At 50.3% G+C, this 22,310-nt stretch overlaps 8 protein-coding genes across 8 annotated transcripts; 6 read left to right on the top strand and 2 right to left on the bottom strand.

Annotated features, from left to right (window-relative positions):
• Positions 1–151: 151 nt before the first annotated feature.
• N7446_008415 (translation initiation factor eIF2B subunit delta) lies at positions 152–2,130 on the top strand (the record flags this gene model as incomplete). The annotated part of the gene is given in 3 exon segments (XM_058517160.1): positions 152–718; positions 732–938; positions 1,011–2,130. The coding sequence occupies 3 exon segments, from the start codon at positions 152–154 to the stop codon at positions 2,004–2,006; spliced, it is 1,770 nt and encodes a 589-aa protein (XP_058370806.1). The 3' UTR covers positions 2,007–2,130.
• Positions 2,131–2,593: 463 nt separating this feature from the next.
• On the top strand, positions 2,594–3,233 carry N7446_008414 (uncharacterized protein; the record flags this gene model as incomplete). Its single annotated transcript, XM_058517159.1, has 2 exons — positions 2,594–2,596; positions 2,688–3,233. 2 exons carry the CDS (start codon positions 2,594–2,596, stop codon positions 3,231–3,233), a joined length of 549 nt encoding a protein of 182 aa, XP_058370805.1.
• Positions 3,234–3,400: 167 nt separating this feature from the next.
• Positions 3,401–5,591, bottom strand: N7446_008413 (DNA-directed DNA polymerase alpha subunit POL12). Its single transcript, XM_058517158.1, has 3 exons — positions 5,092–5,591; positions 3,743–5,042; positions 3,401–3,673 (listed from the first exon to the last, which is right to left on the bottom strand). The coding sequence occupies exons 1-3, from the start codon at positions 5,583–5,585 to the stop codon at positions 3,500–3,502; spliced, it is 1,968 nt and encodes a 655-aa protein (XP_058370804.1). The 5' UTR covers positions 5,586–5,591; the 3' UTR covers positions 3,401–3,499.
• Positions 5,592–5,803: 212 nt separating this feature from the next.
• Positions 5,804–6,952, top strand: N7446_008412 (CRAL/TRIO domain protein; the record flags this gene model as incomplete). The annotated part of the gene is made up of 2 exons (XM_058517157.1): positions 5,804–6,569; positions 6,627–6,952. The coding sequence occupies 2 exons, from the start codon at positions 5,804–5,806 to the stop codon at positions 6,950–6,952; spliced, it is 1,092 nt and encodes a 363-aa protein (XP_058370803.1).
• A 393-nt stretch (positions 6,953–7,345) lies between these two features.
• Positions 7,346–9,394, bottom strand: N7446_008411 (uncharacterized protein; the record flags this gene model as incomplete). The annotated part of the gene is made up of 7 exons (XM_058517156.1): positions 7,346–7,525; positions 7,589–7,716; positions 7,773–7,847; positions 7,909–8,541; positions 8,598–8,687; positions 8,744–9,057; positions 9,144–9,394. The coding sequence occupies 7 exons, from the start codon at positions 9,392–9,394 to the stop codon at positions 7,346–7,348; spliced, it is 1,671 nt and encodes a 556-aa protein (XP_058370802.1).
• A 1,628-nt stretch (positions 9,395–11,022) lies between these two features.
• N7446_008410 (MATE family efflux transporter) lies at positions 11,023–12,583 on the top strand (the record flags this gene model as incomplete). The annotated part of the gene is made up of 2 exons (XM_058517155.1): positions 11,023–11,614; positions 11,673–12,583. 2 exons carry the CDS (start codon positions 11,023–11,025, stop codon positions 12,581–12,583), a joined length of 1,503 nt encoding a protein of 500 aa, XP_058370801.1.
• Positions 12,584–13,444: 861 nt separating this feature from the next.
• Positions 13,445–15,141, top strand: N7446_008409 (agmatinase; the record flags this gene model as incomplete). Its single annotated transcript, XM_058517154.1, has 9 exons — positions 13,445–13,579; positions 13,639–13,735; positions 13,812–13,902; positions 13,988–14,071; positions 14,133–14,354; positions 14,416–14,633; positions 14,694–14,786; positions 14,846–14,996; positions 15,054–15,141. 9 exons carry the CDS (start codon positions 13,445–13,447, stop codon positions 15,139–15,141), a joined length of 1,179 nt encoding a protein of 392 aa, XP_058370800.1.
• A 1,038-nt stretch (positions 15,142–16,179) lies between these two features.
• On the top strand, positions 16,180–21,565 carry N7446_008408 (uncharacterized protein; the record flags this gene model as incomplete). Its single annotated transcript, XM_058517153.1, has 4 exons — positions 16,180–16,336; positions 16,385–16,708; positions 16,765–16,949; positions 17,003–21,565. The coding sequence occupies 4 exons, from the start codon at positions 16,180–16,182 to the stop codon at positions 21,563–21,565; spliced, it is 5,229 nt and encodes a 1,742-aa protein (XP_058370799.1).
• Between the last annotated feature and the right edge of the window lie 745 nt (positions 21,566–22,310).

The following is a 22,310-nucleotide window of genomic DNA, read 5'->3' as shown; positions in this document are numbered from 1 at the left end:
GCCGTTGGGTATAGTTTCTTTCAGGCCTTATCCAAAACGAAGCCTATTTCATGAGACAGCACCTCGTAGAGCTTTCCTAAATAAATCCATACTGAAACTGTACCAGCTGTCCTAATTCAAGTGTGATATTGTTCAATCCGACCTAATAGCCATGAGTATACACGTCCATCGGCGGCGCTTAGGGCTGCGGCGCTCGGTGGGCCGCTTATGGCATCACTTCTTTTTCCGTGAGTCAACCCTCTCCCTCTCCCCACCAAACCCAAGCTCCAACAAAAGCAACCCCTCCTACACAATAATTGAGTCATACAACATGGCTGAACCCACCGACCCAGCGCTAACCGCGCCGTCACCAGCCCCTACGCCCGCGAGCGAGCCTCATCCCGCCACAGAAAATGCTCCGCAAACCCTCCCCATCCGCGACTCAAAACCCGCCAAGCCAATCGCCAAAGATGCCACCGCCCCCGCTGATGCCACCGGCGATGCCGACAAAGCCCTCACACCCGCCGAACTGAAGAAGAAGGCCAAGGCCGAAAAAGGCTGCCCGCCGCGCGCGCGAGAAGGTCGAGAAGGAGCAGGTTGGCGGTCTTGCTGGTGGTGCCGCGCCTGGTGCTGGTGGTCAGGCTCGTGCCCCCACCACGCCGAAGAAGGATGCTGCTGGTGGTGCTGCGCAGAAGGGTGGGAAGGCTGCGCCTCCGCGCCGGGGATCTGGACCTGGACCGTTTGGCGCGCAGAGTGCACCGGTCGAACAGAAGAAAAAGAAGGATGATAAGAAGGTGGCTGTTTTTGGTCATTTGTATGGCCAGCAGCGGAGAACTACTGTTGCCGGAGCTGGCAAGGAGGTTCACCCTGCTGTTTTGGCTTTGGGATTGCAGTTGAGGGATTATGTTGTTTGTGGAAGTAGTGCGCGCTGCGTTGCTACGTTGCTTGCTTTCAAGCGGGTATGGTTTTTTATCTCTGAATTATTATTTTTTTTTTTTGCTGGATGATTTTACTGACAATTTCTTGTGAAGGTCGTCGAATCTTACACAACCCCTTTGGGTACTTCGCTGGCACGCCATTTGACGACACATCTCTCGCACCAGATCACATATCTTTCGACATGTCGGCCTCTTTCGATCACCCAGGGCAATGCTATCCGTGCTTTGAAGTTGGCTATTGCTTCCATCGATCCTTCTACCCCCGAGTCATCCGCTAAGGCTACATTGTGCGATTTCATTGACAGCTTTATCCGCGAGAAGATTACTGTTGCCGGCCAGGTTATTGCTGCCAGCGCGGCGCAAAAGGTTCAAGATGGTGATGTGATTGTGACGTTTGCTGGCAGCAACGTTGTTAAGGACACGCTTCTACTAGCACACAATCAAGGCAAACGATTCAGAGTTTCCATCATCGACTCGCGACCTCTGTTCGAAGGCAAGAGTCTAGCCCGCGCACTCGCCAAAGCTGGATTGGACGTGCAGTACACCCTCGTCCATGCCACTACTCACGCTATTAAGGATGCCACCAAGGTCTTCCTCGGCGCCCACGCCATGACCAGCAACGGCGGTTTGTACTCTCGTGTCGGTACTGCTCTAGTCGCCATGTCCGCCAAAGAACGTGCCAGCGGCGTTGAAATCCCCGTCATCGTCTGCTGCGAGACTGTCAAATTCACCGACCGAGTCGCACTCGACAGCATTGTTGTCAACGAAATTGCCGATGCTGACGAGCTGGTCTCCTCCCTACCCCCGCAACAACTCACCGGCCTGCCAGACCCCGGAGCCAACACCCCTGCCCCGGCTGATAATAAGAAGGGTGGAAAACCCACCGCTGCCGCACCCACACCCGAGACACCTGCTTCGTCATCTTCTACGTCCCCGCTCGCAAATTGGAAGGAAACGCCTAATCTGCAGCTGCTGAACATCATGTACGATGTCACACCTGCCGAATATGTCGATATGGTCGTCACCGAGATGGGCAGTCTGCCACCTAGCGCTGTCCCCATTGTTCACCGCATGAGTACGAATCTGTGATTTTCCCACTGTCTGTGCCTGTACTGCAATTAAAAAGTTACCTATGGCCTCGACTTTGTGATATCCAGGTCTGCTCTCTCGTTGTTCGGAATGCATTATGAACCAGCAATTTTCAGGCTGTTCTTTTAAGGGATATAAATTTCATCCTTGTTTCATCCTTGTTTCATCCTTGTATGATTCTTGGCTTTTCTTTTTGATAGGTTGCTTAAGATGTGTTGAGTTCCTAGTAGGTTTGCAGGGTTTGCGATGTGATTGAATGGAATAGATCTCTTCTTACATGTATCAATCGGACAAGGCATCCCAATTTTCACTTATTCTTTCGAGGGAGTATGGAAATCAGAATAGCCTAAGTTGTAGCATACATGCATGCACTTCAAGAAACAAGCTTGTGGAGCCGCAAGTGTAGACTAGCCGTATATAGACTAGCGTGATATAAAGGCGGTATATTGATAGCGTGTTATTCTGCCCTTCAATGCAGTTGACAAGCAACAGCGAACTCTGTTGAATATCTTGCTCTCTCTACAAATACAGTACTGCCAGAACATCCAAACCTCAAGATAACAACAGGTGTTGAAACAAAATTCAAAATGGTGCCTACACATCCCCAATCCTCCACAATCCCCTCACCTCCCAACCCCAAACACCAACCCCAACTCCAACCCAAACTAACAATCCCCCAAGAGCAAAGACTCCTCAGCAACATACCTACACATGCACCAACCAAAGCTAGCCGACCTCTTCGAAGAATTCACGCGACCCCACACCTCAACAGCAACAAACCCAAGCAACGACCCGCACAACAGCACCAGCAACAGCCGCGACGCAAACACAATAACCTACGGCTCAACCTCCCCCGCCACAATTCCCTCCTTCCTCCCCATCGAAGACATCTACGTCGCACCTCAGTACCAGCCCCCAAACCCTGAAGACGAAGACGACGTCGTGCCAGACCAACATGCTGCCTTTGGTATTACGCGCGCCATGGACCGCAGGCATGAGGCTGTTTGGCGGGATCTCGGGCTTGAGGCGCTTGTGAATGGTGAGGGGCATGGGGCTAGTGGCCCTGTTGCCGCTGGGGGTACGGGTGCTGCTGGTGCGGCTGGGTCTGGGCCTGGGGCTACGATTCGGGGGAGTGGGGGTGGTGCTGCGGCGGCTGGGGCGCCGGTTGTTAGGGTGAGGGATGCTGGGAGGAGGATGGGTGGTAGGAGGGTGGTTGGCTTGAGGTGATTGTTTGTGGTATGTGGGGTTTGAGCGGTTGGTTTATATGTGTGTGGGTGACTTTAGTTTACTGGTGTTTCGCTGGATGGCCTTATATGATACCCATGATCCATGGTGGGATGGATGCTTGTTTTGTATTGTTTGAATAGTTCATTGATTCGTTTCCATTTGTGGTGTTTTCCTTGAACCATTATTGTAAAAACAAATGGCCGCCGTCCAGGCTCATTTGGTCAGCCTCTAACGCCGCGCACTATGCGATATGATTATGGTTGCCGCTAGATTCGGTTGATATCAACCCGAGCGCGCTCGTACAGCTTATGACTCAGCTGCTTTTGTTCGCGCTCGTCTTCTGCTACGAGGCGTGGGTGGATGGCCATTTGTGCATAGGAGCCTGCCGCGCGACGTTTTGACAGGGTACCTGGGTTGATGACTAGAACGCTGTCCACAACCTGCAGAAAATCTTATGGTTAGTATGGTTAAATATTCCAAAGCCGGCAGACACTGTATAGATAACTTACCTTGACAAAAGGAGGCAGCATGCTCGGCACAATTAGGATATCTGGCCGCACGTTCCACCACTCGCCCAATTTCATATAGGGCAGATCCAGCATAGCGCCCGTGGCCATGCCACTTTCTGACCCAGGCTTGGGGAGGTTTGCCCGTGCAGTTGGAGGGAACAAGGGGAAGAAGTGGCGTTGCTCCACGAGATATTTGGGGAGACGGGTGAGCAGGTTGCCCTCCGTTGGCCGGCCATGAATGACTTCTTCACGGCGGAGCTCGGAGAGTACGTCATGCGAGCACATGCCAATCACAGTCTCGTTGAAAGATAGGGTGACAGGATTCGAGACCATGCGGACCTGCTTGGGCAGACCCAGTTCCTTCTTGGGAAGTTGCTCCTGGGGCCAGGAGACATGTCGACTGAGTGCATCGCGTACGGAGGGAACCATCACGATCGTGATACTGGGAACTGCTGCTGCAAGTCGTGCCAGGTGTGACGAGATGCAGTGGCGGAACATGATGGACAGGGTAGCTGTGTCCGGGTCGATACCCTTAATGTCTGGCAGGTCGAAATCGCCTGATGCGAGCAACGGGTGCTCGATGTCTAAGAAGGGACCCATGAGCACGAGACTATCGGCGAAGCTATCAGCTGCCTTTTGACAGATTTCTTGCAATGGCTCGTAGTCCAGGTTGTCATCTGAGGTGTAGGGACCAGCCGCCACCATCACATTAAGTGGCAGACTGGAGTCGGCTTCAATTCGGTCGTTGATGTTGTCCAGAGTCACAGCCGAAGATGCGGCAGGCGGCAGGAGAGGGATAGGGAGAATTTCTTTGACGGTAAAGTATTCACCAGAAGGGTTAATACCACGGAGAGCCACAATTTGACCTGGGAAGAAGTTGGCCGAGGGTACTGAGTCCACCTTCAGAGGTACACGTCTGCCGGCTCCAGTCCGGCGCGATGTCTCGAGAACAAGGGAAGCCGGATTCAGCTTTCCTTCTAGACTGTCCGAGGCGATCCTTCCGACAGCAATGATCTCGCTTGTGCTCTGTGTAGCTGCGCTTCCAAATGTGATGTCGTCTGAGTTGAATTGTGCCTGGAATATCGTCGTGAACTCGTCGATACGGTCGTCTAGAATCTCCGATGCTTCTGAAAGCTTCATGCCCATTGGCTTGTAACCAAACTTTTTAAGATCTGTGTTGGCTGTTGGCCGAATCCGCGCTTCAGAGAATGGTGCCATTGGTGTTTCTGGCAAGGATAGATGTGAATTGAGTGTCTCGACGGTCTGGCCGGGGTTGGGTCGTTCTGCGAAGGGAACTGATCTGCCTTGGTATTAGCAGCTTATATACATACACTCTGGGAAGGACATACTGCATTCCATCACCAGGAGTCCCGGGCGTCCTCGTACCCAGATGCGAACCAAGTTTTTCAGTCTTGACTCTGGGTGTAGCGGGCGAGGAGAATTCGGCCTTGCGCTTTGCCGATTCGTAACCACCGGCAGATCTCACGTTCGAGGCATTCGGAGTCAGTTGATCCAACATCCCAAACATATCACCGCCGGCTGCGGCTGCGGCGCGCGGGGTTGCCGTGTTTGCGTTTCGTTTCTCCGTATGCCGACCAGCGTGGCTGCGGCTTTCCCGTTCCAATGCTTCTTGAACATCTTGCTTGAAGCCTCGGACTGTCTCTATGGTCAGGGTCACACTCTCGCCCATCTTCATGCTGTAGGATTCCCATTTGTAGAAGAGCTCTTCCGCGGTGATCGAATGCACTCGCAACATGGAGAGGAGCTCGGCCATGATATCCTTGGTGATTCCATCAGGAAATGAGCTCGCAAATTGCTCATTGAGCTCTGCTTCGGCGTCCATCTTTGGCAGTGATAGTGAAGTGGTGAAAGTACAATTTGACGCGGGGAGACGCGTGAAACCGTGTCGCTGACCTAATCACCCAAAACAGTAATATTATTTGAGCATCGCGGCAATCGAGGTGGACCTGTCGATCGGGTCAATTTGCTCGGCTGAAAGGCTTCCGCATTCTATTTGATTTCTTAAGCTTTCCCTGTGTAGACCATATTGATCTCAAGACAATGGCAAGCAGCGAACCCCAAGATGTGCCTGTGGCCAACGGAGATACTGCGCCCGCAGAGACCACATCGGCACCAGTGAACACTCAATCTGAGCCTACTTCGAACTCAATTGACCTCGAACTCCCCACGTCTGCCGCAGACGGCCTCATACAGAAGCCTTTCCCTAAGCCGCTCGACGAATCGAAGCCTAATCCACCTGCACAGCTCACCCCCGACCAGCAATCCAAGTATGATGCCCTACTTAAGACTGCTTCATCATGGACCACAGTTGCCACCAAGGCAGAGAAGAATGCCCCGACCGAACCCATCACCGAAGATGAGCGCATGTGGTTGACTCGGGAATGTCTCCTGCGCTACCTGCGCGCGACAAAGTGGAATGTTTCCGAGGCCGAGACCCGCCTCCAGAGCACTCTTACATGGCGCCGCGAGTACGGAATGGAGAAGTTGACTCCTGAATATATCTCAATTGAGAATGAAACTGGCAAGCAAGTCATTCTGGGCTTTGATATCAACGGACGGCCGTGTCTGTATCTCTTGCCCTCCAACCAGAACACAGAGAAGAGCGACCGCCAGCTTGAACATCTTGTTTTCATGCTGGAGCGAGTCATTGATATCATGCCCCCTGGTCAGGAGACTATGGCGCTTCTGGTCAACTTTAAGGAGACCAAGTCTGGCCAGAACGCCAGTCCCAGCCAGGCCAAGCAGACGCTTAACTTCTTGCAAAACCACTACCCCGAGCGACTTGGTCGGGCTTTGGTACTGAATGGTTAGTTATTGGTCTACCGTAGGCTCTGGCATCAAGTTGCTAACTCATATGATATAGTGCCATTCCTCATCTGGGGATTCTTCAAGTTGATCACACCCTTTATTGACCCGTTGACTCGGGAGAAGCTCAAGTTCAATGAGGACCTGCGTGAACACGTCCCGCCCAGCCATCTGATGAAGACCGTCGGTGGTGACGTTGAATTCCGCTATGACCACGACACCTACTGGCCTGCCCTGAATAAGTTGGCTGGAGAGCGCCGTGAAGCTTACCGCGCCCGCTGGGTCAAGGGCGGTAAGCTCGTTGGTGAATTTGAGAACTACCTGAAGGGCGAGGATATTCCCAGCCTGTCGCAATCCAGCGGCGAGGCCAAGGAATCGGCCTAAACTGGAGTGTCTCTTCCTATCCTCGTCTCCTCGTTCCACTTTTCCTTTCTTGTTTTAATTAGCCCACCGTCAGCATTTTCTCTCCGCATTGGGAGACTTCTTTGTCGGCGTATATACACGCTCCTTTTCGGCATCTCTGTTGATAGACCTTTATCTTTGCAAATATTTAGCGATAGAGTACCCGGAACCTATGTGGCTGAACCTTTTTCGGTAATCTAGTTCAGAGCTTCATTGTGGCTCTCGCGAGTCTTGCCATTACACGTGCAGATCAACTTGGATAGGCTCTAGACTGGGAGCTTCATAAAATAAAAAGAGCCTTCATATTTACAATACTTGAATATCAGTTAAACACCTAGTGAAAAGATAGTCCAATCCTCGTATACTGCAACCAACTCAAGCATCCATATCAAACTCTGGGTTCACCCATGATGGCTGTGGTGCCTTTGCTCGCATCCAAGCACCAAATTTGTGCAAGACGCCGAATACTATACATCCACCCACGAGCACAATAAGGCCTTCTGCAGTGAATGTCCAGGTCCAGCCGGAAGAAGCTTGCCAATTCGCAATGAAGAACTATTGAACGGAAAAATAGTCAGCTACAGTACTAATTTCCAAATATCAGGTTCTGGAGCATACCGGATTTATGAAAGCACTGAGGTTGAGGAATACGGCATAGAAGGTAATCACACTCGTTGTTTGTAGAGGATAGCAGTCTACAACGTAGCTGCTGGTCACAGTATTGCCAATTTGAATACCTGCTGCGACTAGAGGATGGTTAAGTCAGCTTTCATGTGAATACATTTTGAAGAGAAGTACTTACACAAGAAGAATGCCACTTGGCCTACCATCCAATGGTAGTTCTTGTCAATGCTAACTCCCCAGACGATCAATCCGACTATGTATCATATCGATCGTTAGTCACTCCAAGTGTATGACCGTGGATAGATACCTCTTACCAGTTGTGATCAGTATAGCCGGATACGCCAACCACAAGCGCATCTCTGGCACACGAACATTGCCATTCCTCTTTGACAATCTTTCGACAATGTAATCACTTAAGCGACCAGAGCAGCCAATCTCCGCAACTATCGTGCCGAGCAGCAAGCCAAGAAACAACAATCCCTGGATGAGAGCTGTGTATTGTGCATATGCTGCTGGCACCATAGTGATAACAGAGAGAACCCACCAGTACCAAATAAAACTGTATCCGAGTATAGCCAATACAACCGCAGGTTGCTGGAAGGTGAGCATAAATCGAGTTACTGAATCCCATGGCTTTGGGTGACGCATGCCTGGCACTGGGCGCCAGTTTATGAATGGAAGGTTTTTAGTTCGTCGTAGGTCTGACTGTAGAACTTCCGGCGATGGTGGGAGTGCGGACACCACTGTGGTATCTCTAACGTATTGTTTTTCAACATCAGCAGGGAGAGCTTTGTGACCATCGAGATGAGGCATTTGTTGGAGCATCTTGTTTCGCGGATAAAGAGTCTCTGGCATGCAAAATAGTTCGAGTAACAATAATGCAGCGAACAGAATTGCGTTGAACCAGTTGATCCATGCAGCATTGACGAGATCGAGGAAGCCGCCGACTATATTGAGAATCATTCAGCGCAGGATCCGTAACGAAATGTTCGGGGATACTTACAAGTAGGTCCAAGAAGTAATCCAGCATCTATTGCTAATACCCACAAACCGAGTTTCTGACCGCGCTCGTAGTCAAAGAATAGATCGTTTACTGAGATAGTGCAAAGTGTTAGGCAGGCTTTCCAGATGAATGCGACTCTAACTCACCAACAGCCATTCCAACGGTAGATGCCGGGCTCACGCCGAATCCCTGGAAGAAACGAGCCGCCATATAGCCCGAGTAGTTATCGGCGGCAGCTGCACCGATAGTTGACACCAAGGCTATGAGTGTCCCGGTCAAGAAAACCGCCCGACGACCATATATGTCACCAAGTGAAGACCATAGAAGTGGACCAACGGATAGTCCTAAAGCCGGGACTGCGACCGTCCAGTTTACCTGCGAGTAGCTGATTTGATATTGATCCTGGATTTCGGTAAAGGATGGAACAGTCGTCGTGGTAAGATATGTGAACAAGAAATATCTGTTTAGATAATAGAACCATGTTTTAGCTATAGCTTTGACGGCGATTGGCTTCTCTAGCGAAGGTGAAGGTAGTTCAGTACGTACTTGAACATGACAATGGCCAATATAGTGTGTTTTTGAAGACTGGACCAGTTCAATGGGTCCAATGAGTCTGATGTAGGTTGTGGATGAAGCTTTATCCCACTTTTGTTGACAGCCACCTGGTATAGGATCTGGGTGCCATGATCGATAGGCGTGGTGGAAATTCGGTCATTTGACTCAAGAAATGCACCGTCCTTTTTATCTTTCTCCGCCACCTCCTGCTTCTCTAACATCTCCGCTGTGGGAGACGACATACTGCTCGGTTGATGTCTTGTCTTTTGTTAGAAGCGTGTTAAACGAGCCTTAACAAAAATCAATGTTGGTATGCAACTTGGTTATAGTATAAGGTGGAATATATGAATATGCATACAGGATATCGGGTAGGACTCAAGGATATATGAAGCACACCAAGCAATTACAATCCCTATCAGCTAGCATCATACTCGATCGGGTCTTATTACCAGGGCTAGGAATATCGTAACACAACGGCATTTCTTATCAGTGACTCTTTGGGTTTATGTGATTTGCACGTTTCGCTTCATTGTACGGAGCAGACATGGAACTGCAAGACAGTGATTGGCCTCGTATATAGTCATATAACCCGCAATCTACTACGAATGTGTGGAATTTTGCCCATCCGAAACTATAGGTCCATCACTACTAGGTTCAATCCGCACAGTACACAGTAATTGCAGTAAATCAACACATTCACCTTCCAGATACTCTCAGATGTTAGCAACACTCGAAGTTCTGGAATAGGGTCTATCCTTTCCCTAAAGAGCCTGGTCGCTACAGAAGCGACAGGGGTGTATGCAAGCCATCGAAATCAACCAATCAACTGGTCAAAGACAATGATAAGGGCTTGAAAGATAAGAGATGCAGACGGTCAGGGGCCAATTGATCGCGACACTTTTTCAAAAATGAAAATTAAGTGTTGAATTAATCTCCCGAGATGAAGATCCATCGGCATTGCTCATTTCTACCTTGGAAGAATCTCTGGGGTATGCACTCCACGCCAAGAATCTATCAGTAGACTATGGAACAGGGTCTAATTATGAAGACCATATCTCTCCGGCATAAATAGTGTGGAGATTCTGGCTAGAATGGAGTCATCCTGTTCTTGATACTATTGCCATATCCGACATCCTCGGGTTGCCCCTTTCGCACATGCTCTCTCCAACGTATATCAGGGCAATTGGAGTAGATGATAACGCTTCATTCACAATAGTCATACCAGTGACACAGACGACAATATCAGTCGATATGACTTTACTTTCCGATTGACGACAAATCCCTGTCGCTAGTTAACTTCCGTTTTAGGGCAAGAGCTGGAGAGGAACAGCCCCCTCCTTCCCCACTGATAAGACTAAACGATAAAGTTGCTTCTGACATCATTTTAAACATTCAGACTAGGCCGTTCCATTCTGTATATCCATCTATACAGAAGCCACCGAAACGTGGCTTCAGTGTATTCAATCCTTCAATCCACAACTCGGGTACAGGTTCTAGGTGTGATCCGAGGTCGGACCTGGATTACACTAAAACAACAACGGCAGTGGAGCAAAATTACAACAGCTGTAAGGATGATCAATCCAATGGCTTCTTTTACAGCGATACCTTAGTATGCAGAGACAAGCGGACTTGAATTACCGAAATTGGGCTGGTGTTGCAAACCCTAAGGTAATCTAAATAGCTATCAAGTTGAGCTCAAAGACAACTTTGAGATATGTCTGCTTTTTGCTTTTTAATCCCCACTTGACCACACTTCTCTTCTAAGGTGAGGAGTGCCAAAATCGTCTGCGTATAAAGACAATTTTTCAACGAGTGCATTGAAAGTTCAGAGCATCTCTAGAAAGAAAACTACTTTTCGCCTTCTCTCACCATGCCCGATCTCGATAATGACAGTGTGTCAAGCAACCCTCCACCAAACGAGCATACCTCACTCCTGTCCAAACCAATTGACGATGCACCATCATGGAACGAAAACCCAGAAGGAAGCCCTTACTCACGAGACCTCATCCTCGCCGAATTCTGGCTATTGCTCAAAGACTCGATCCCCGTGATCCTAGCATACGCGCTACAAAACAGCCTCCAAACCGTATCAGTGCTGATAATCGGCCGCTCATCACCACAAAATCTGGCAACAAGTGCATTTTCACAGATGTTCGCCATGGTCACTGCGTGGATGATTGCACTCGGCGGTACAACGGCCTTGGATACACTTGCCTCATCTTCATTCACGGGCAGCGCCAACAAACATGATCTGGGAATCCTGCTCCAACGCGGGTTTCTGGTTCTTGGTCTTTTCTATATACCCGTTGCTATCCTGTGGGCTTGTTCTGAACCAGTCTTTCTCTTCCTGGGACAAGATCCGCAACTTTCTCATGATAGTGCGCGGTTTTTGACTTGTTTGATTCCTGGGGGTCTTGGTTATATCTATTTTGAAGTCATGAAGAAGTATTTACAGGCGCAAGGTATGTACATATAGTCTACTTGGCGAGCTACATAAGGGATTTACTAACAGCTCTACAGGAATCATGCGAGCAGGAACATACGTCCTTCTTATTACATCGCCACTCAACGCCGGACTCAACTATCTATTCTGCTACACATTCGAAATTGGCCTTCTAGGTGCCCCCTTGGCAACAGGCCTCTGTTACTGGCTCTCATTTGCCTTGTTAGTCCTCTACGCACGCTTTATTAATGGCTCCGAATGCTGGGGCGGATGGTCGCGTGAGGCCTTCCAAAACCTAGGCATATTCGCCAGACTAGCCCTCCTCGGTGTTGTCCACGTTGGCACAGAATGGTGGGCCTTTGAGATTGTGGCATTGGCAGCCGGGCGCCTTGGAACAATCTCCCTCGCTGCCCAGAGTGTCATCATGACTGCGGACCAAGTACTCAACACAATCCCCTTCGGAATTGGAGTTGCCACTTCCGCACGCATTGGAAACCTACTTGGGAGTAGAGACAGCACCGGAGCTGCGCGGGCAGCGCATACATCTGCAGTGCTCAGCATGGTCTTCGGTGGAGTTGTGCTGGCCGTTCTTATTGGGACACGGGACCACTTCGCGAAGATATTCAATGATGATAGGAGCGTTGTGCAGCTAACTGCTAAAGTCTTGCCTTATGTGGCGCTTTTCCAGATTGCTGATGGGCTCAATGGGAGCTGTGGCGGGAGTTTACGTGGTATGGGACGGCAGCATGTGGGTGCTTTGGTTAATTTGGTGAGTTACTATTGTGGTGCGTTGCCGCTCGGTATTTGGCTTGCGTTCCATGGCTGGGGGCTTCAGGGTCTGTGGGTTGGTCAGTGTATTGCGCTGTATTTGGTTGGGGTTTTCGAGTGGGGGATTGTTGCTCGTAGTTCATGGGATGTTGAGGTTCGGAAGGCGTTTCTACGAATGGATGTACATGAGACCCTAGAAGATGGGGTTGAGCGGGAGTAGGGATGATATCATTGAGGACCTGTGAGCTTTTAATAGACATGAAATTTATTATATTTGATAGAAATCCGAATTCTGGTGGGACTTTATCCACGTATCTTGCCAACCTGTTTCGTGCAGCATGCGACGTAAAGCACATTGCTGTTACCTGTGTAATACATTTTACAATGTTACCAATTATACTTGAAAAAGCCGAGAATCTATCAACAAACAACCGTTATACTTCCATTCAACTCCGTTGTCGGACAACAAAGCCACTGATAAGAATCGTAGAGATCGACTCCTCCAATGATCACCAACTGATAAGCTGTACCATACGCTAGTAGCCCTAACTGTATTCGCTATCTTCCCCAACTTTAATGACTGTCTTACGCTCCCACTCCGCGAAACTTCCCTTTTGGGATGAGGTAAATCTTGCTCTGCATGATCATGATGTATGCCGGCCGGCAAGTCTTGGTTCTCCAATTCCCCGCCAACCGATATCCTGGCAATTATTCCCTAATGGGAAGTTGACGGTAGAGAACAGGCCCAGTCATTGTAAGCGATGCTTTTTGTCTCTCCGATTGACGCCAATGTTTGGTACAGAATGTCTGGATAGATAGGATTGACGGGCCCTTGTAAATCGTCTCTGCTTTTGGGCAACGATAGGAGTGGTGATTATACTGGAAGGGAAACTTGATGAAATGGGCCCACTGCATACATTATACAATTTGTGAGGGTAAGATATTCTCCAGTTCATGACCTACATATACCCCGGACAACCGCTGCATCTTGTGTGTGTGTGTTCTTACAGTCAAACTCATATTTACCTTGAACATTTTTACACTCTCTGGAATCTCGAACTAAGCTGCCTTGACAGGTAACATGCTGTCCTCTATCGCAGGCCTTCTTGCCCTCTCTGTCCTGGCTGCAGGGCATGGGGACCATAGCCAAACTCCATTGGCCGGTCCTCACCAAAGCCTTTGGTACAATACTCTACCAGGCGATGGCGGTACCCAAGTAAGAGACGTCCTCACTCTCTCACAGAAACCATTGAGCTCTGTCACTAAATATCAAAGGCCGACTCCGTCTTCTCAGGAATCTCAACCTTCGGCCGCCTACCTTACTTCCCATGCCTGTCGAGCGAAGCTGAGAAGTACGATATCGCATTCCTAGGTAAGCAGATGCCAAACTCGAGATTCATTCAACTCAATATCAATTACCCATCTGACATTTCCATGTGATCAAACAGGAGCCCCTTTTGACACCGGAACCTCTTACAGACCAGGTGCCCGCTTCGGACCTAGCGGCATCAGACAAGGTTCTCGCCGCCTCAATCTCTAGTATGTATTCCCCTCTAGTGAGCAGAGGCTTACACCTGCCCATGGATGGCAATGAACATAAAGGCTCACGAAAATTGGGCTTCAGCGGTGGCTACAATGTACCGTTGCAGGCGAACCCGTTCGATAGCGATATGCGGATTTTGGATTGTGGTGACGTGCCAGTTACTTCGTGAGTTTCTTGATATGGGCAGTATGATATGTGAGAGCTGACATCCGTTATCTCGGTCCAGCTACGACAATGCATGGGCTATCCAGCAAATTGAGGAAGGACATAACAGTATCCTGATGCGCAAGCCTTTCACCGATGCCGATAAATTGGGACTCTCGAGGGCTGGTAAGACTCTTCCTCGTGTTATTACACTTGGCGGAGATCACACTATTACATTGCCCCTGCTGCGGAGTATTAATAAGGCTTATGGGCCTGTGACCGTTATTCATTTTGATAGTCACTTGTGAGGCGATCGTCCCATCTGAAGGAATAGTGTAGCAGATTAAATAACTGATTCTGATTAGGGATTCGTGGAAACCCAAGGTCTTTGGCGGCTCGCCTAGCCAGGTTGCTGCTATTAACCACGGGACATACTTCTATCATGCTGCTATGGAGGGACTGTTGAAGAACGACACTAACATCCATGCTGGAATTCGTACCACGCTTTCAGGTCCGTCTGACTATGAGAATGATGGATATTGTGGATTTGAGATTGTTGAGGCCCGAGAGATTGATACAATTGGTATTTATACTCCGTTCTGTTCTCGCTATTGTTGCAATCGGTTTAACCTTTGGTATGTAGGGACGGATGGCATTATCAAGAAGATCCGCGACCGTGTTGGAACAGACAACACCGTCTATCTTTCAATTGATATTGACACGTTGGATCCTGCTTGTAAGTGGAGTCCCCTGAAATCTGCCATCAGATTATATTCTAATATTCGGACAATGCAGTCGCACCGGCCACCGGTACCCCAGAGACTGGCGGATGGTCCACGCGCGAACTGCGGACTATCATTCGTGGCCTGGACGGACTGAACTTTATTGGTGCGGATATTGTCGAGGTGGCTCCGGCGTATGATACCAATGCGGAGTTGTCAACTATGTATGTGTCTATGTATCTCCGATCTAAAGACAAACGAAGCTGACGTGTTTCTTTCAGGGCTGCCGCCGATGTGCTGTACGAGGTGCTTACGATCATGGTAAAGAAGGGACCCCTTTCTATTGGCGAGTCCCATGAGCAGCTGTGATCGCGCACAATACTGTACGTGTAGGGTGGATGTCAGGGCTTGGGATGTAGAAGAACCGAGCCGAATGGGCCAGGAATCGAGAAATTATCGAAGATCATCCCTTAACGGTTTGATTAGTACGGGTGGGTCAATCAGCCTCCCATGAAAGACAAAGTGGAAATAAAGCCAAAAAAAGAAGCCAAGAAATAAATGAGATTTTAAGCCTAAATTCGAGTGACTCTTTTTCAAGAAGAACGGAAGTATAGATCCATTTTATAAATGATTCAGGTGAACAGCAAAGAGCCTCTCCAGGAATTCCGCTGACATAAACGGCTGAAGGTGGAACCAGGGGAAATTACTACATCGACTAACTGGCCCGTCCCTGAACGATTTAGACTCCATGTGGAAGTGAGCACCACCGATCGACACTGTCTGCTTCTCTCTCTCTCTTGAAAGGAGACGCAATCTCGGATAGGTTTATCCAAGTGGACTTGGGGCCCATGCAAAGAAATCTGAAACGAACGGCTAGAACGTGTGGTGTTCCCTGCACACTTTTAAGGCTCTGTGGAGACATGGGTTCGGGCTGTATATAGCGCGTCAAATAGTGGACATTGGGTGCAAGGAAAGGTAACTATTGAACCATGTGCGCGGAGTATTTATGCAAAGGGCAAATAGAGGCATTTTGGTGAAGAGAACCGTTTTACTACAGATGTGAAAGAAGACTCTGTAGGATTTAGTTGTAGAGTTGTAGAGAACATAAACACTACTGCCCCTGAACTCGCTTCGCCCCCTTCATCTTACTCGAAGCTAAACTATTCTAGGTATCTCCATGTACATGTGCATGTACAGTAAGTTATTCCTGATTTCCTCCCTTTCTTGCCTGCAGTTCATCCGGGGTGTGTTGGGTTTCCTTGCCGAACTTCTTATTTTGCTAAAAATTTAAGGGGCACTGACACTTCTCCACATAGGCATATCTCCTTTTCTCGCGCCTCATGCCTACACCTCCCAATTAGCTTTTCGATTCTCTTTCTTTCCCACCTGGTGTGGTATTTGGGGGAGATGACAGTCTCACCGCCAGCATCACCGACTGGTGCACCCCCGCGACCCATCAGTGCCGTCATGCGCACGCCGCGCAGTAACAGTCGCCTGAGCATGAGCAGCAGGCAGGGAGGCAGTCGTGCCTCCGATGAGGATGGCAAGACAGCGGTCAAAGTCGGTATGTGCTATCTTATTCCCCAGCCTGGAACCAAACTGACTCGTGCAGCTGTCCGTGTGCGACCTCCTCTGAAACCAACCGACCCCGGCTACGAGTTAATTCCCCAGCGATTCCAACGTTCGATGGTCCATGTTACGGCGCCGACCAGCCTCGCTGTGGATGTTCCCCAGGGACGCAAGTTGTTTGTGTTCGACCGCGTGTTCCCGGAGACCATTGAGCAGGAGGGTGTTTGGGAATACGTCAGTGACAGTGTCAATTCTTTCATCCAGGGCTACAATGTCTCTATCATGGCCTATGGCCAGTCCGGAGCTGGAAAATCATTCACAATGGGTACCTCCGGCCCCGGTGAGCAGAATAACATGCAGGACATGGGTGAGTTTCCACCACTGTTGTACAACTCTCAGGAGACTAATCGCGTCTTAATTTAGGTATTATCCCTCGTGCTGCGCAGGTCTTGTTCGATAAATTGGACGGCCCCTCAAAACACAACCGGAATGGCTCCAACTCGACTACGGGCCTCCGCACACCGCAACGATATTCGATGAGTTCCGCTTCGAACTTTGGAAAGCCTACCCAGGAGAAGACCTGGCAGCTGAAGGCTACATACGTGGAGGTGCGCTTTCGATTATTGGGCTATGTACGCATTACATCTGCTGACAAAAACAGATCTATAACGAGCACTTGAGAGATTTGCTGCTCCCAGATTCCACCGCCGCGAATGACCGCAGCAACGTGACGATTCGCGAAGACACCAAGGGCCGCATTATTCTGACCGGCTTGCACCAAGTGAACATTAATTCCTTCGATGATCTGATCGGTGCTCTGAACTTCGGCTCGACCATCCGTCAAACAGACTCCACCGCCATCAACGCTAAATCCTCTCGGTCGCATGCCGTCTTCAGTTTGAACCTCGTCCAGCGCAAGCCTTCTGCTGGCCAAACGACCTCCAGCCCCGCCAGGGAGAAGCGCATGTCGATGCCAGTCGACTCGTTTTCAGGTGAGTCGGTTACCGTCGACAGCAAGCTCCACTTCGTGGATCTGGCAGGTAGCGAGCGGCTCAAGAACACTGGTGCCTCCGGCGAACGCGCCAAGGAGGGTATTTCCATCAATGCTGGTCTGGCAGCGCTCGGAAAGGTCATCTCGCAACTTTCCTCGCGCCAACAGGGTTCCCACGTTTCTTACCGTGACTCCAAGCTCACTCGCCTGCTTCAGGATTCACTCGGTGGGAATGCCTATACGTATATGATTGCTTGCGTGACTCCGGCCGAGTTCCACCTGAGCGAGACTTTGAACACTATTTCATACGCCCAACGCGCCAGAGCCATCCAGAGCAAGCCCCGCATCCAGCATATTGCTGATGACGGTGACAAGCAGGCTGTCATCGATCGTCTCAAGGCTGAGGTGGCTTTCCTGCGCCAACAGATTCGCAACGCGGAAGCATCCGACCGACGGGAAGGAGGCTCCCCCGAGCGAACCGCACGCAAGAATGAACGCGAGAAGCATCTACAGAACCAACTGCTGGATGTCCAGGAGAGCTACAACTCCCTCAGCCAACGGCATGCCAAACTCATTTCGACTATGGCCAATGACTCGCACGACACCCATGAAACGGACGATGCTGCCTCGGAAATCGGCAAGAGCTCAGTTGAGAGAATGCAGCGTTCCAAGTCATTTGCTGAGTCTGTGGAACAGATGGTCTTGGAGTACGAGAAGACCATCCAAAGCTTGGAATCTTCCCTGTCTGATACCCGTGCCTCTCTGTCTGCCACTGAAAGCGATCTTCTCGAGCGTGAGACCAAGTGTGCCTACGTCGAGACCGTCCGCGAGCAGCTCCAGTCCCGTGTTCAAAAGCTCTTGGATCGCGAGGCCAGTACCGAAACTTATCTCCATGAGCTGGAATCAAAGCTTGATGGACAGTCCACAGGCGAGGAGCAGCACGCTGCCATTGTGGCTGAGCTCCGCAAGGAGCTCAGCCGGGCCCGCGATAGCGAAGCTAGCTGTGAAGAGTACATTTCCACACTCGAAGAGCGACTTGCGGAAGGTGATCAGGATATGGAACTGATGCAGCGCGAGGTGTTGCGATTGGAGCATGTCATCGAACGCCAGCGCGGTATTGGAAAATTGGATAACCTCCTCCACGAACTAGATCACTATCACGAGGCTGAGCGCAGTGCTGCCCCCGATGGCATTGATTACCCACAAATGTCTCACTCATCTCGCGGTGCGTATGCTTCTCACAGACATACGCCATCATTGGATGTTCTTGGCGAAGCAACGGAGACAGCTATCCCTGAATCGGATGAGGATCTTATCGAGCCCATCCAGGAAGCATCAGATGAATCAGCTGAACAATCTGGCCAGGAAACTGATGTTTCTGGTGAGGATTTGAAGGTCTTGGAGAATGTCACCAGTAAGATGGAGGCACGTCGATCCGTGGCTCTTCTTCAGGAACCTATCTCAAGCCCAGCTCAGTCCAAGTTCGTTGCCGACAAGCTTGAGACAGTTACCCAGGAGCTCTTCGACCTCCGTCTCCAGCACGAGAACACCATGGGTGATTACGAAGTGCTTGAATCCAAGTACGAGCAGGTCCTCAAGGTCCTTGCTGACCTCCGCCAGGACAAGCTTGATGAAGCTCGTCACCCGGCATCCAACCTTCAAACCGACAGCCCCTCTCGCCCCGTGTCTTTTTTAGGAAACGGAGGCACTCCCACATCGAAGTCTGGAGCACAACACTCATTCTCGCAGTCACTCTCCTCGGAATTATCCTCGGCCGGGGAGCCATCCACTTTGCGCGAATCCTCTGAATGTGGATCGAAGCCAGTTTCATCCACGCCTTCGACCCCTGTTGTGCCACCCGTGGACTCTGAGGAGTCCGAGGGTATGCGCAAGATGCTGGCCGAACACCAGGAGAGTGCCGAGTTGATGGCTCAGAAGTACACCGAGTTGCAGACCGAGCACGAAGAGATTCTGGCCCTGGTTGAAAAGCTAAAGGCAGAGGCACAACGCACCAAGTCATCCTCGCCTCCTTCGACCCCCGGTTTCAAGATGATTCGACGCATGACCAGCCAGAACCTCCTGTCCGGCGTCGACCGTGCCACCCGCGCGCTTACCGGCCTGCGATTGATTGCCACTGAGGAATTCGCCGAGAAGCCAGACGCCATGCACAACTTCGATTACCATTTGGATGCGACCATGCACGAGCTGCAGAGCCGCATGGAGCGCCTCCAGTCCCTTGAAGCTGAGAACCAGAGTGTGAAGAAGGAGATGGAAATGAAGATGACTATTATTTCTGGTCTTACAAGAGAACGGTCTAGTTTGCAGGGTACCTCGCCTGTCGATATGGCTCTGGTGTCCCAATTGCGTGACCAGGTCGTTTCTCAGGAAATGCAAATCACCCAGCTCCGCGATGCCCATGAGACCCGTGAGAAGCAGCTGCTTGGTGAGATTGAAAACTTGAAGGGTCTTCTCAAGTCTCAAGAGAGCGCCACTCGCGCTATGGATGCTGGTGCCGAGGAGCAGGACAAGAAGATTGGTGCCCTCGAGGGCGAGCTTACCGAGTGGAAGGGCAAGCACCAGAGTGCCTTGGAGTCTCTGCAGTCCTCGGAGACGCAGCTTACTGGCACCCTTGCCGAACTTGAGGCCGCTTTGGCTTCTGTTGAGGCGATGCGTGCAGAGCGTGCTGAGGGTGTTGACACTTCCAACAAGGAGGTCACTGCTCAAGAGCTTGAGGGTGACCGCGCCCAACAACAGGAACTTGTAGAAGGTCTCAAGAAGGACATTGAAGATCACAAGTCCACTATTGCTACTCAGCTTGCTACAATTGCGGGTCTAGAGAAGTCACACTCGGATGCCCAGGAGAAGTTGTCCGCTCAGATCACCACCGATGAGGAAGTCAATGCCGGTGCTGTCGACTTGGGCCTCACTACTCGGATAGCCGAGCTTGAGCAGGAGATTTCTACCCACAAATCCGTGCTTGATTCTCACAAGACCGAACTCGATACTCTTCGCGACTCTCACAAACGTGAATTGGCTGAGCTCGAGGAGCGGACTAAGGCTGCTCTCCAGGCTGAGCACGATGCACGCCTTGTTGAGAAGGATGCCGAGCACGACAAATCTATGGCTGCCTTGCAGAAAGATATTGCGGACTCTCGTGATGAATTGGTCAAGCTGCTCAAGGCTGTTTCGACTCTCCTCAACTCTGACGTTTCCGCTGAGTCGTTGACGGATCAAATTCAGGATGTCTTGTCCCAGAAGCAGTACTTCTCTGACAAGTATGCCGAGCTTATGGGCACCAATGACGAACTTCGCAAGCAATTGGAGGCCCACGGTGAATCCGACAGCCGTCTGGATGAATTGACAAAGAAGAACACCGCCCAGGACGCCAAGGTCAATGAGCTGGCTCTCTTGGTCGCTACTTTGGAGGACACTCTTCGTCAGAAGGACGAGCAGGTTAAGAAGAAGGAAGCTTTGGTTGAGGAGATAACGCTTGAGAAGCAGAAGAGCGTGCGTCTTGTCGAGGAGCTGGAGGAGCAGATTACCAACAGCTTCGACCAGCACCACAACCGTCTCTCTGTCATTCAACAGGAGCGTGACCAAGCCCTGGAGGATGCCAAGGCCAAGATCGTTATCTATGAGGGAGACATTGAGACTTACCGAGTGCGGATCGAGCAACTGGAGCTCCAAATCAAGAACACCGGAAACACTGAGGGTTCACACGACCGCAGCAGTTCCCTCACATCTAATCTCCGCAAGAGCTCTTCCGCCGCTTCTCTTCCCTCGCCCCCGCCGGCTATTCCTCTTCCTCCTCTCCCCACAATTGCCCAGACCAATGGCTCATCCAGTGTGTCCCCTCCCAGCTCTCGACACGCTAGCAAGGAGCTGGTGAATGCCCAGATTGTCGAAGATCAGGAAGCCCGCATTCGAACCATTGAGAAGCACCTGTACGCCGAAAAGCAGCTCACCGCCACCCTGGAGGAAGCTCTTGGCGACCTCGAAGCCCAGAGCAGCAAGGTCAAGAGCGACTGCGAGGCCTGGAAGAAGAAGGCCTGGGGCTTCGAAGATGAGCTCACCTCTCTTCGCAAGGAACGCAGCTCTGCCCGCCTGTCTCTCCAGGCTGTCGAGGAGGAGCGCAGTGCTCGTCGCGAAGCCGAGGCCGCCCGCGCCCAGCTCGAGGAGCGCATGCTTGCCCTCAACAAGAAAAAGAAGAAGAGCACCCTCAACTGCTTCTAGGTGTGATGACTGTCGTCGCCGTCTTTGCTTGAGATTTGCCCATACAAAAGCGATCGTCTCATTCTCACCTGAACTTACTTTTATTTGCTGGATGTATACTTATCTTCTTCTTTTGTTGTCTTTTTGTTTTTCTTTTCTTCCCTACATCTTTTGTCTCCCTTGTTCCATACCCCCTATTCTGTTCGATTTAAATCAGTTAAACCCATTTCCCTGTATTATGAGCTTTCACGTTTCCCTTTCTTCACTTCACAGTCGATTCTTGTCGATACCTCTTTCTACCGGGAGTCTCTGTGCTATACCTTAGCCTTTATCTCCGTTTTCACGCACACATTTTTGTCACTTGTTCTTATCTTCTTCTCTTTATCCCGGTTTCACATATCGTCTACTTTCCCCTCTGTCATGATCTTTCATGACTGGTAGATTCTTCTTTTTTTCCACGCTGTACCCTCTGCTTGTACATTCTGTCGGCTGTCTCTAGATTGATTTGCGTTGATACTTATGTCGTAATGGGTTGGATCGTTGTCTACGGTGTTCCCGCTCATTAGTCTCTACCTTGAAATTCATCCGGGTGTTCTTCCTATCATTCATATTAAATTCTTCCCCTTCGTAAGAATTCAAGCATTGCAACTTAATCAACTTTCAAGTCAAGGTAATTGATATGGAGCAAAGGACTTTGTCACGACTTTGTTACTATCAACACTAATGTCCACAGTATGAATCTATTTAGAAAGTCAACACCTACTTC

The sequence above is a fragment of the Penicillium canescens genome, assembly GCF_028828765.1.
Source record: "Penicillium canescens strain IBT 15451 chromosome Unknown utg000005l_segment0_segment0, whole genome shotgun sequence".
NCBI lineage: Eukaryota > Fungi > Ascomycota > Eurotiomycetes > Eurotiales > Aspergillaceae > Penicillium > Penicillium canescens.
Note: the sequence above shows the minus strand (reverse complement) of the source record. Positions and strands in the feature narration are given on the sequence as shown.

What these genes read in the sequence shown, in the direction of transcription:
- N7446_008413 (XM_058517158.1), bottom strand. Translation starts at nt 5,585, where the DNA reads ATGGACGCCGAAGCAGAGCTCAATGAGCAATTTGCGAGCTCATTTCCT. An exon ending in ACTCCTGGTGATGGAATGCA is followed by an intron (nt 5,043 to 5,091) that starts GTATGTCCTTCC and finishes ATACCAAGGCAG; the next exon opens with ATCAGTTCCCTTCGCAGAAC. An exon ending in TGCTGCCTCCTTTTGTCAAG is followed by an intron (nt 3,674 to 3,742) that starts GTAAGTTATCTA and finishes GATTTTCTGCAG; the next exon opens with GTTGTGGACAGCGTTCTAGT.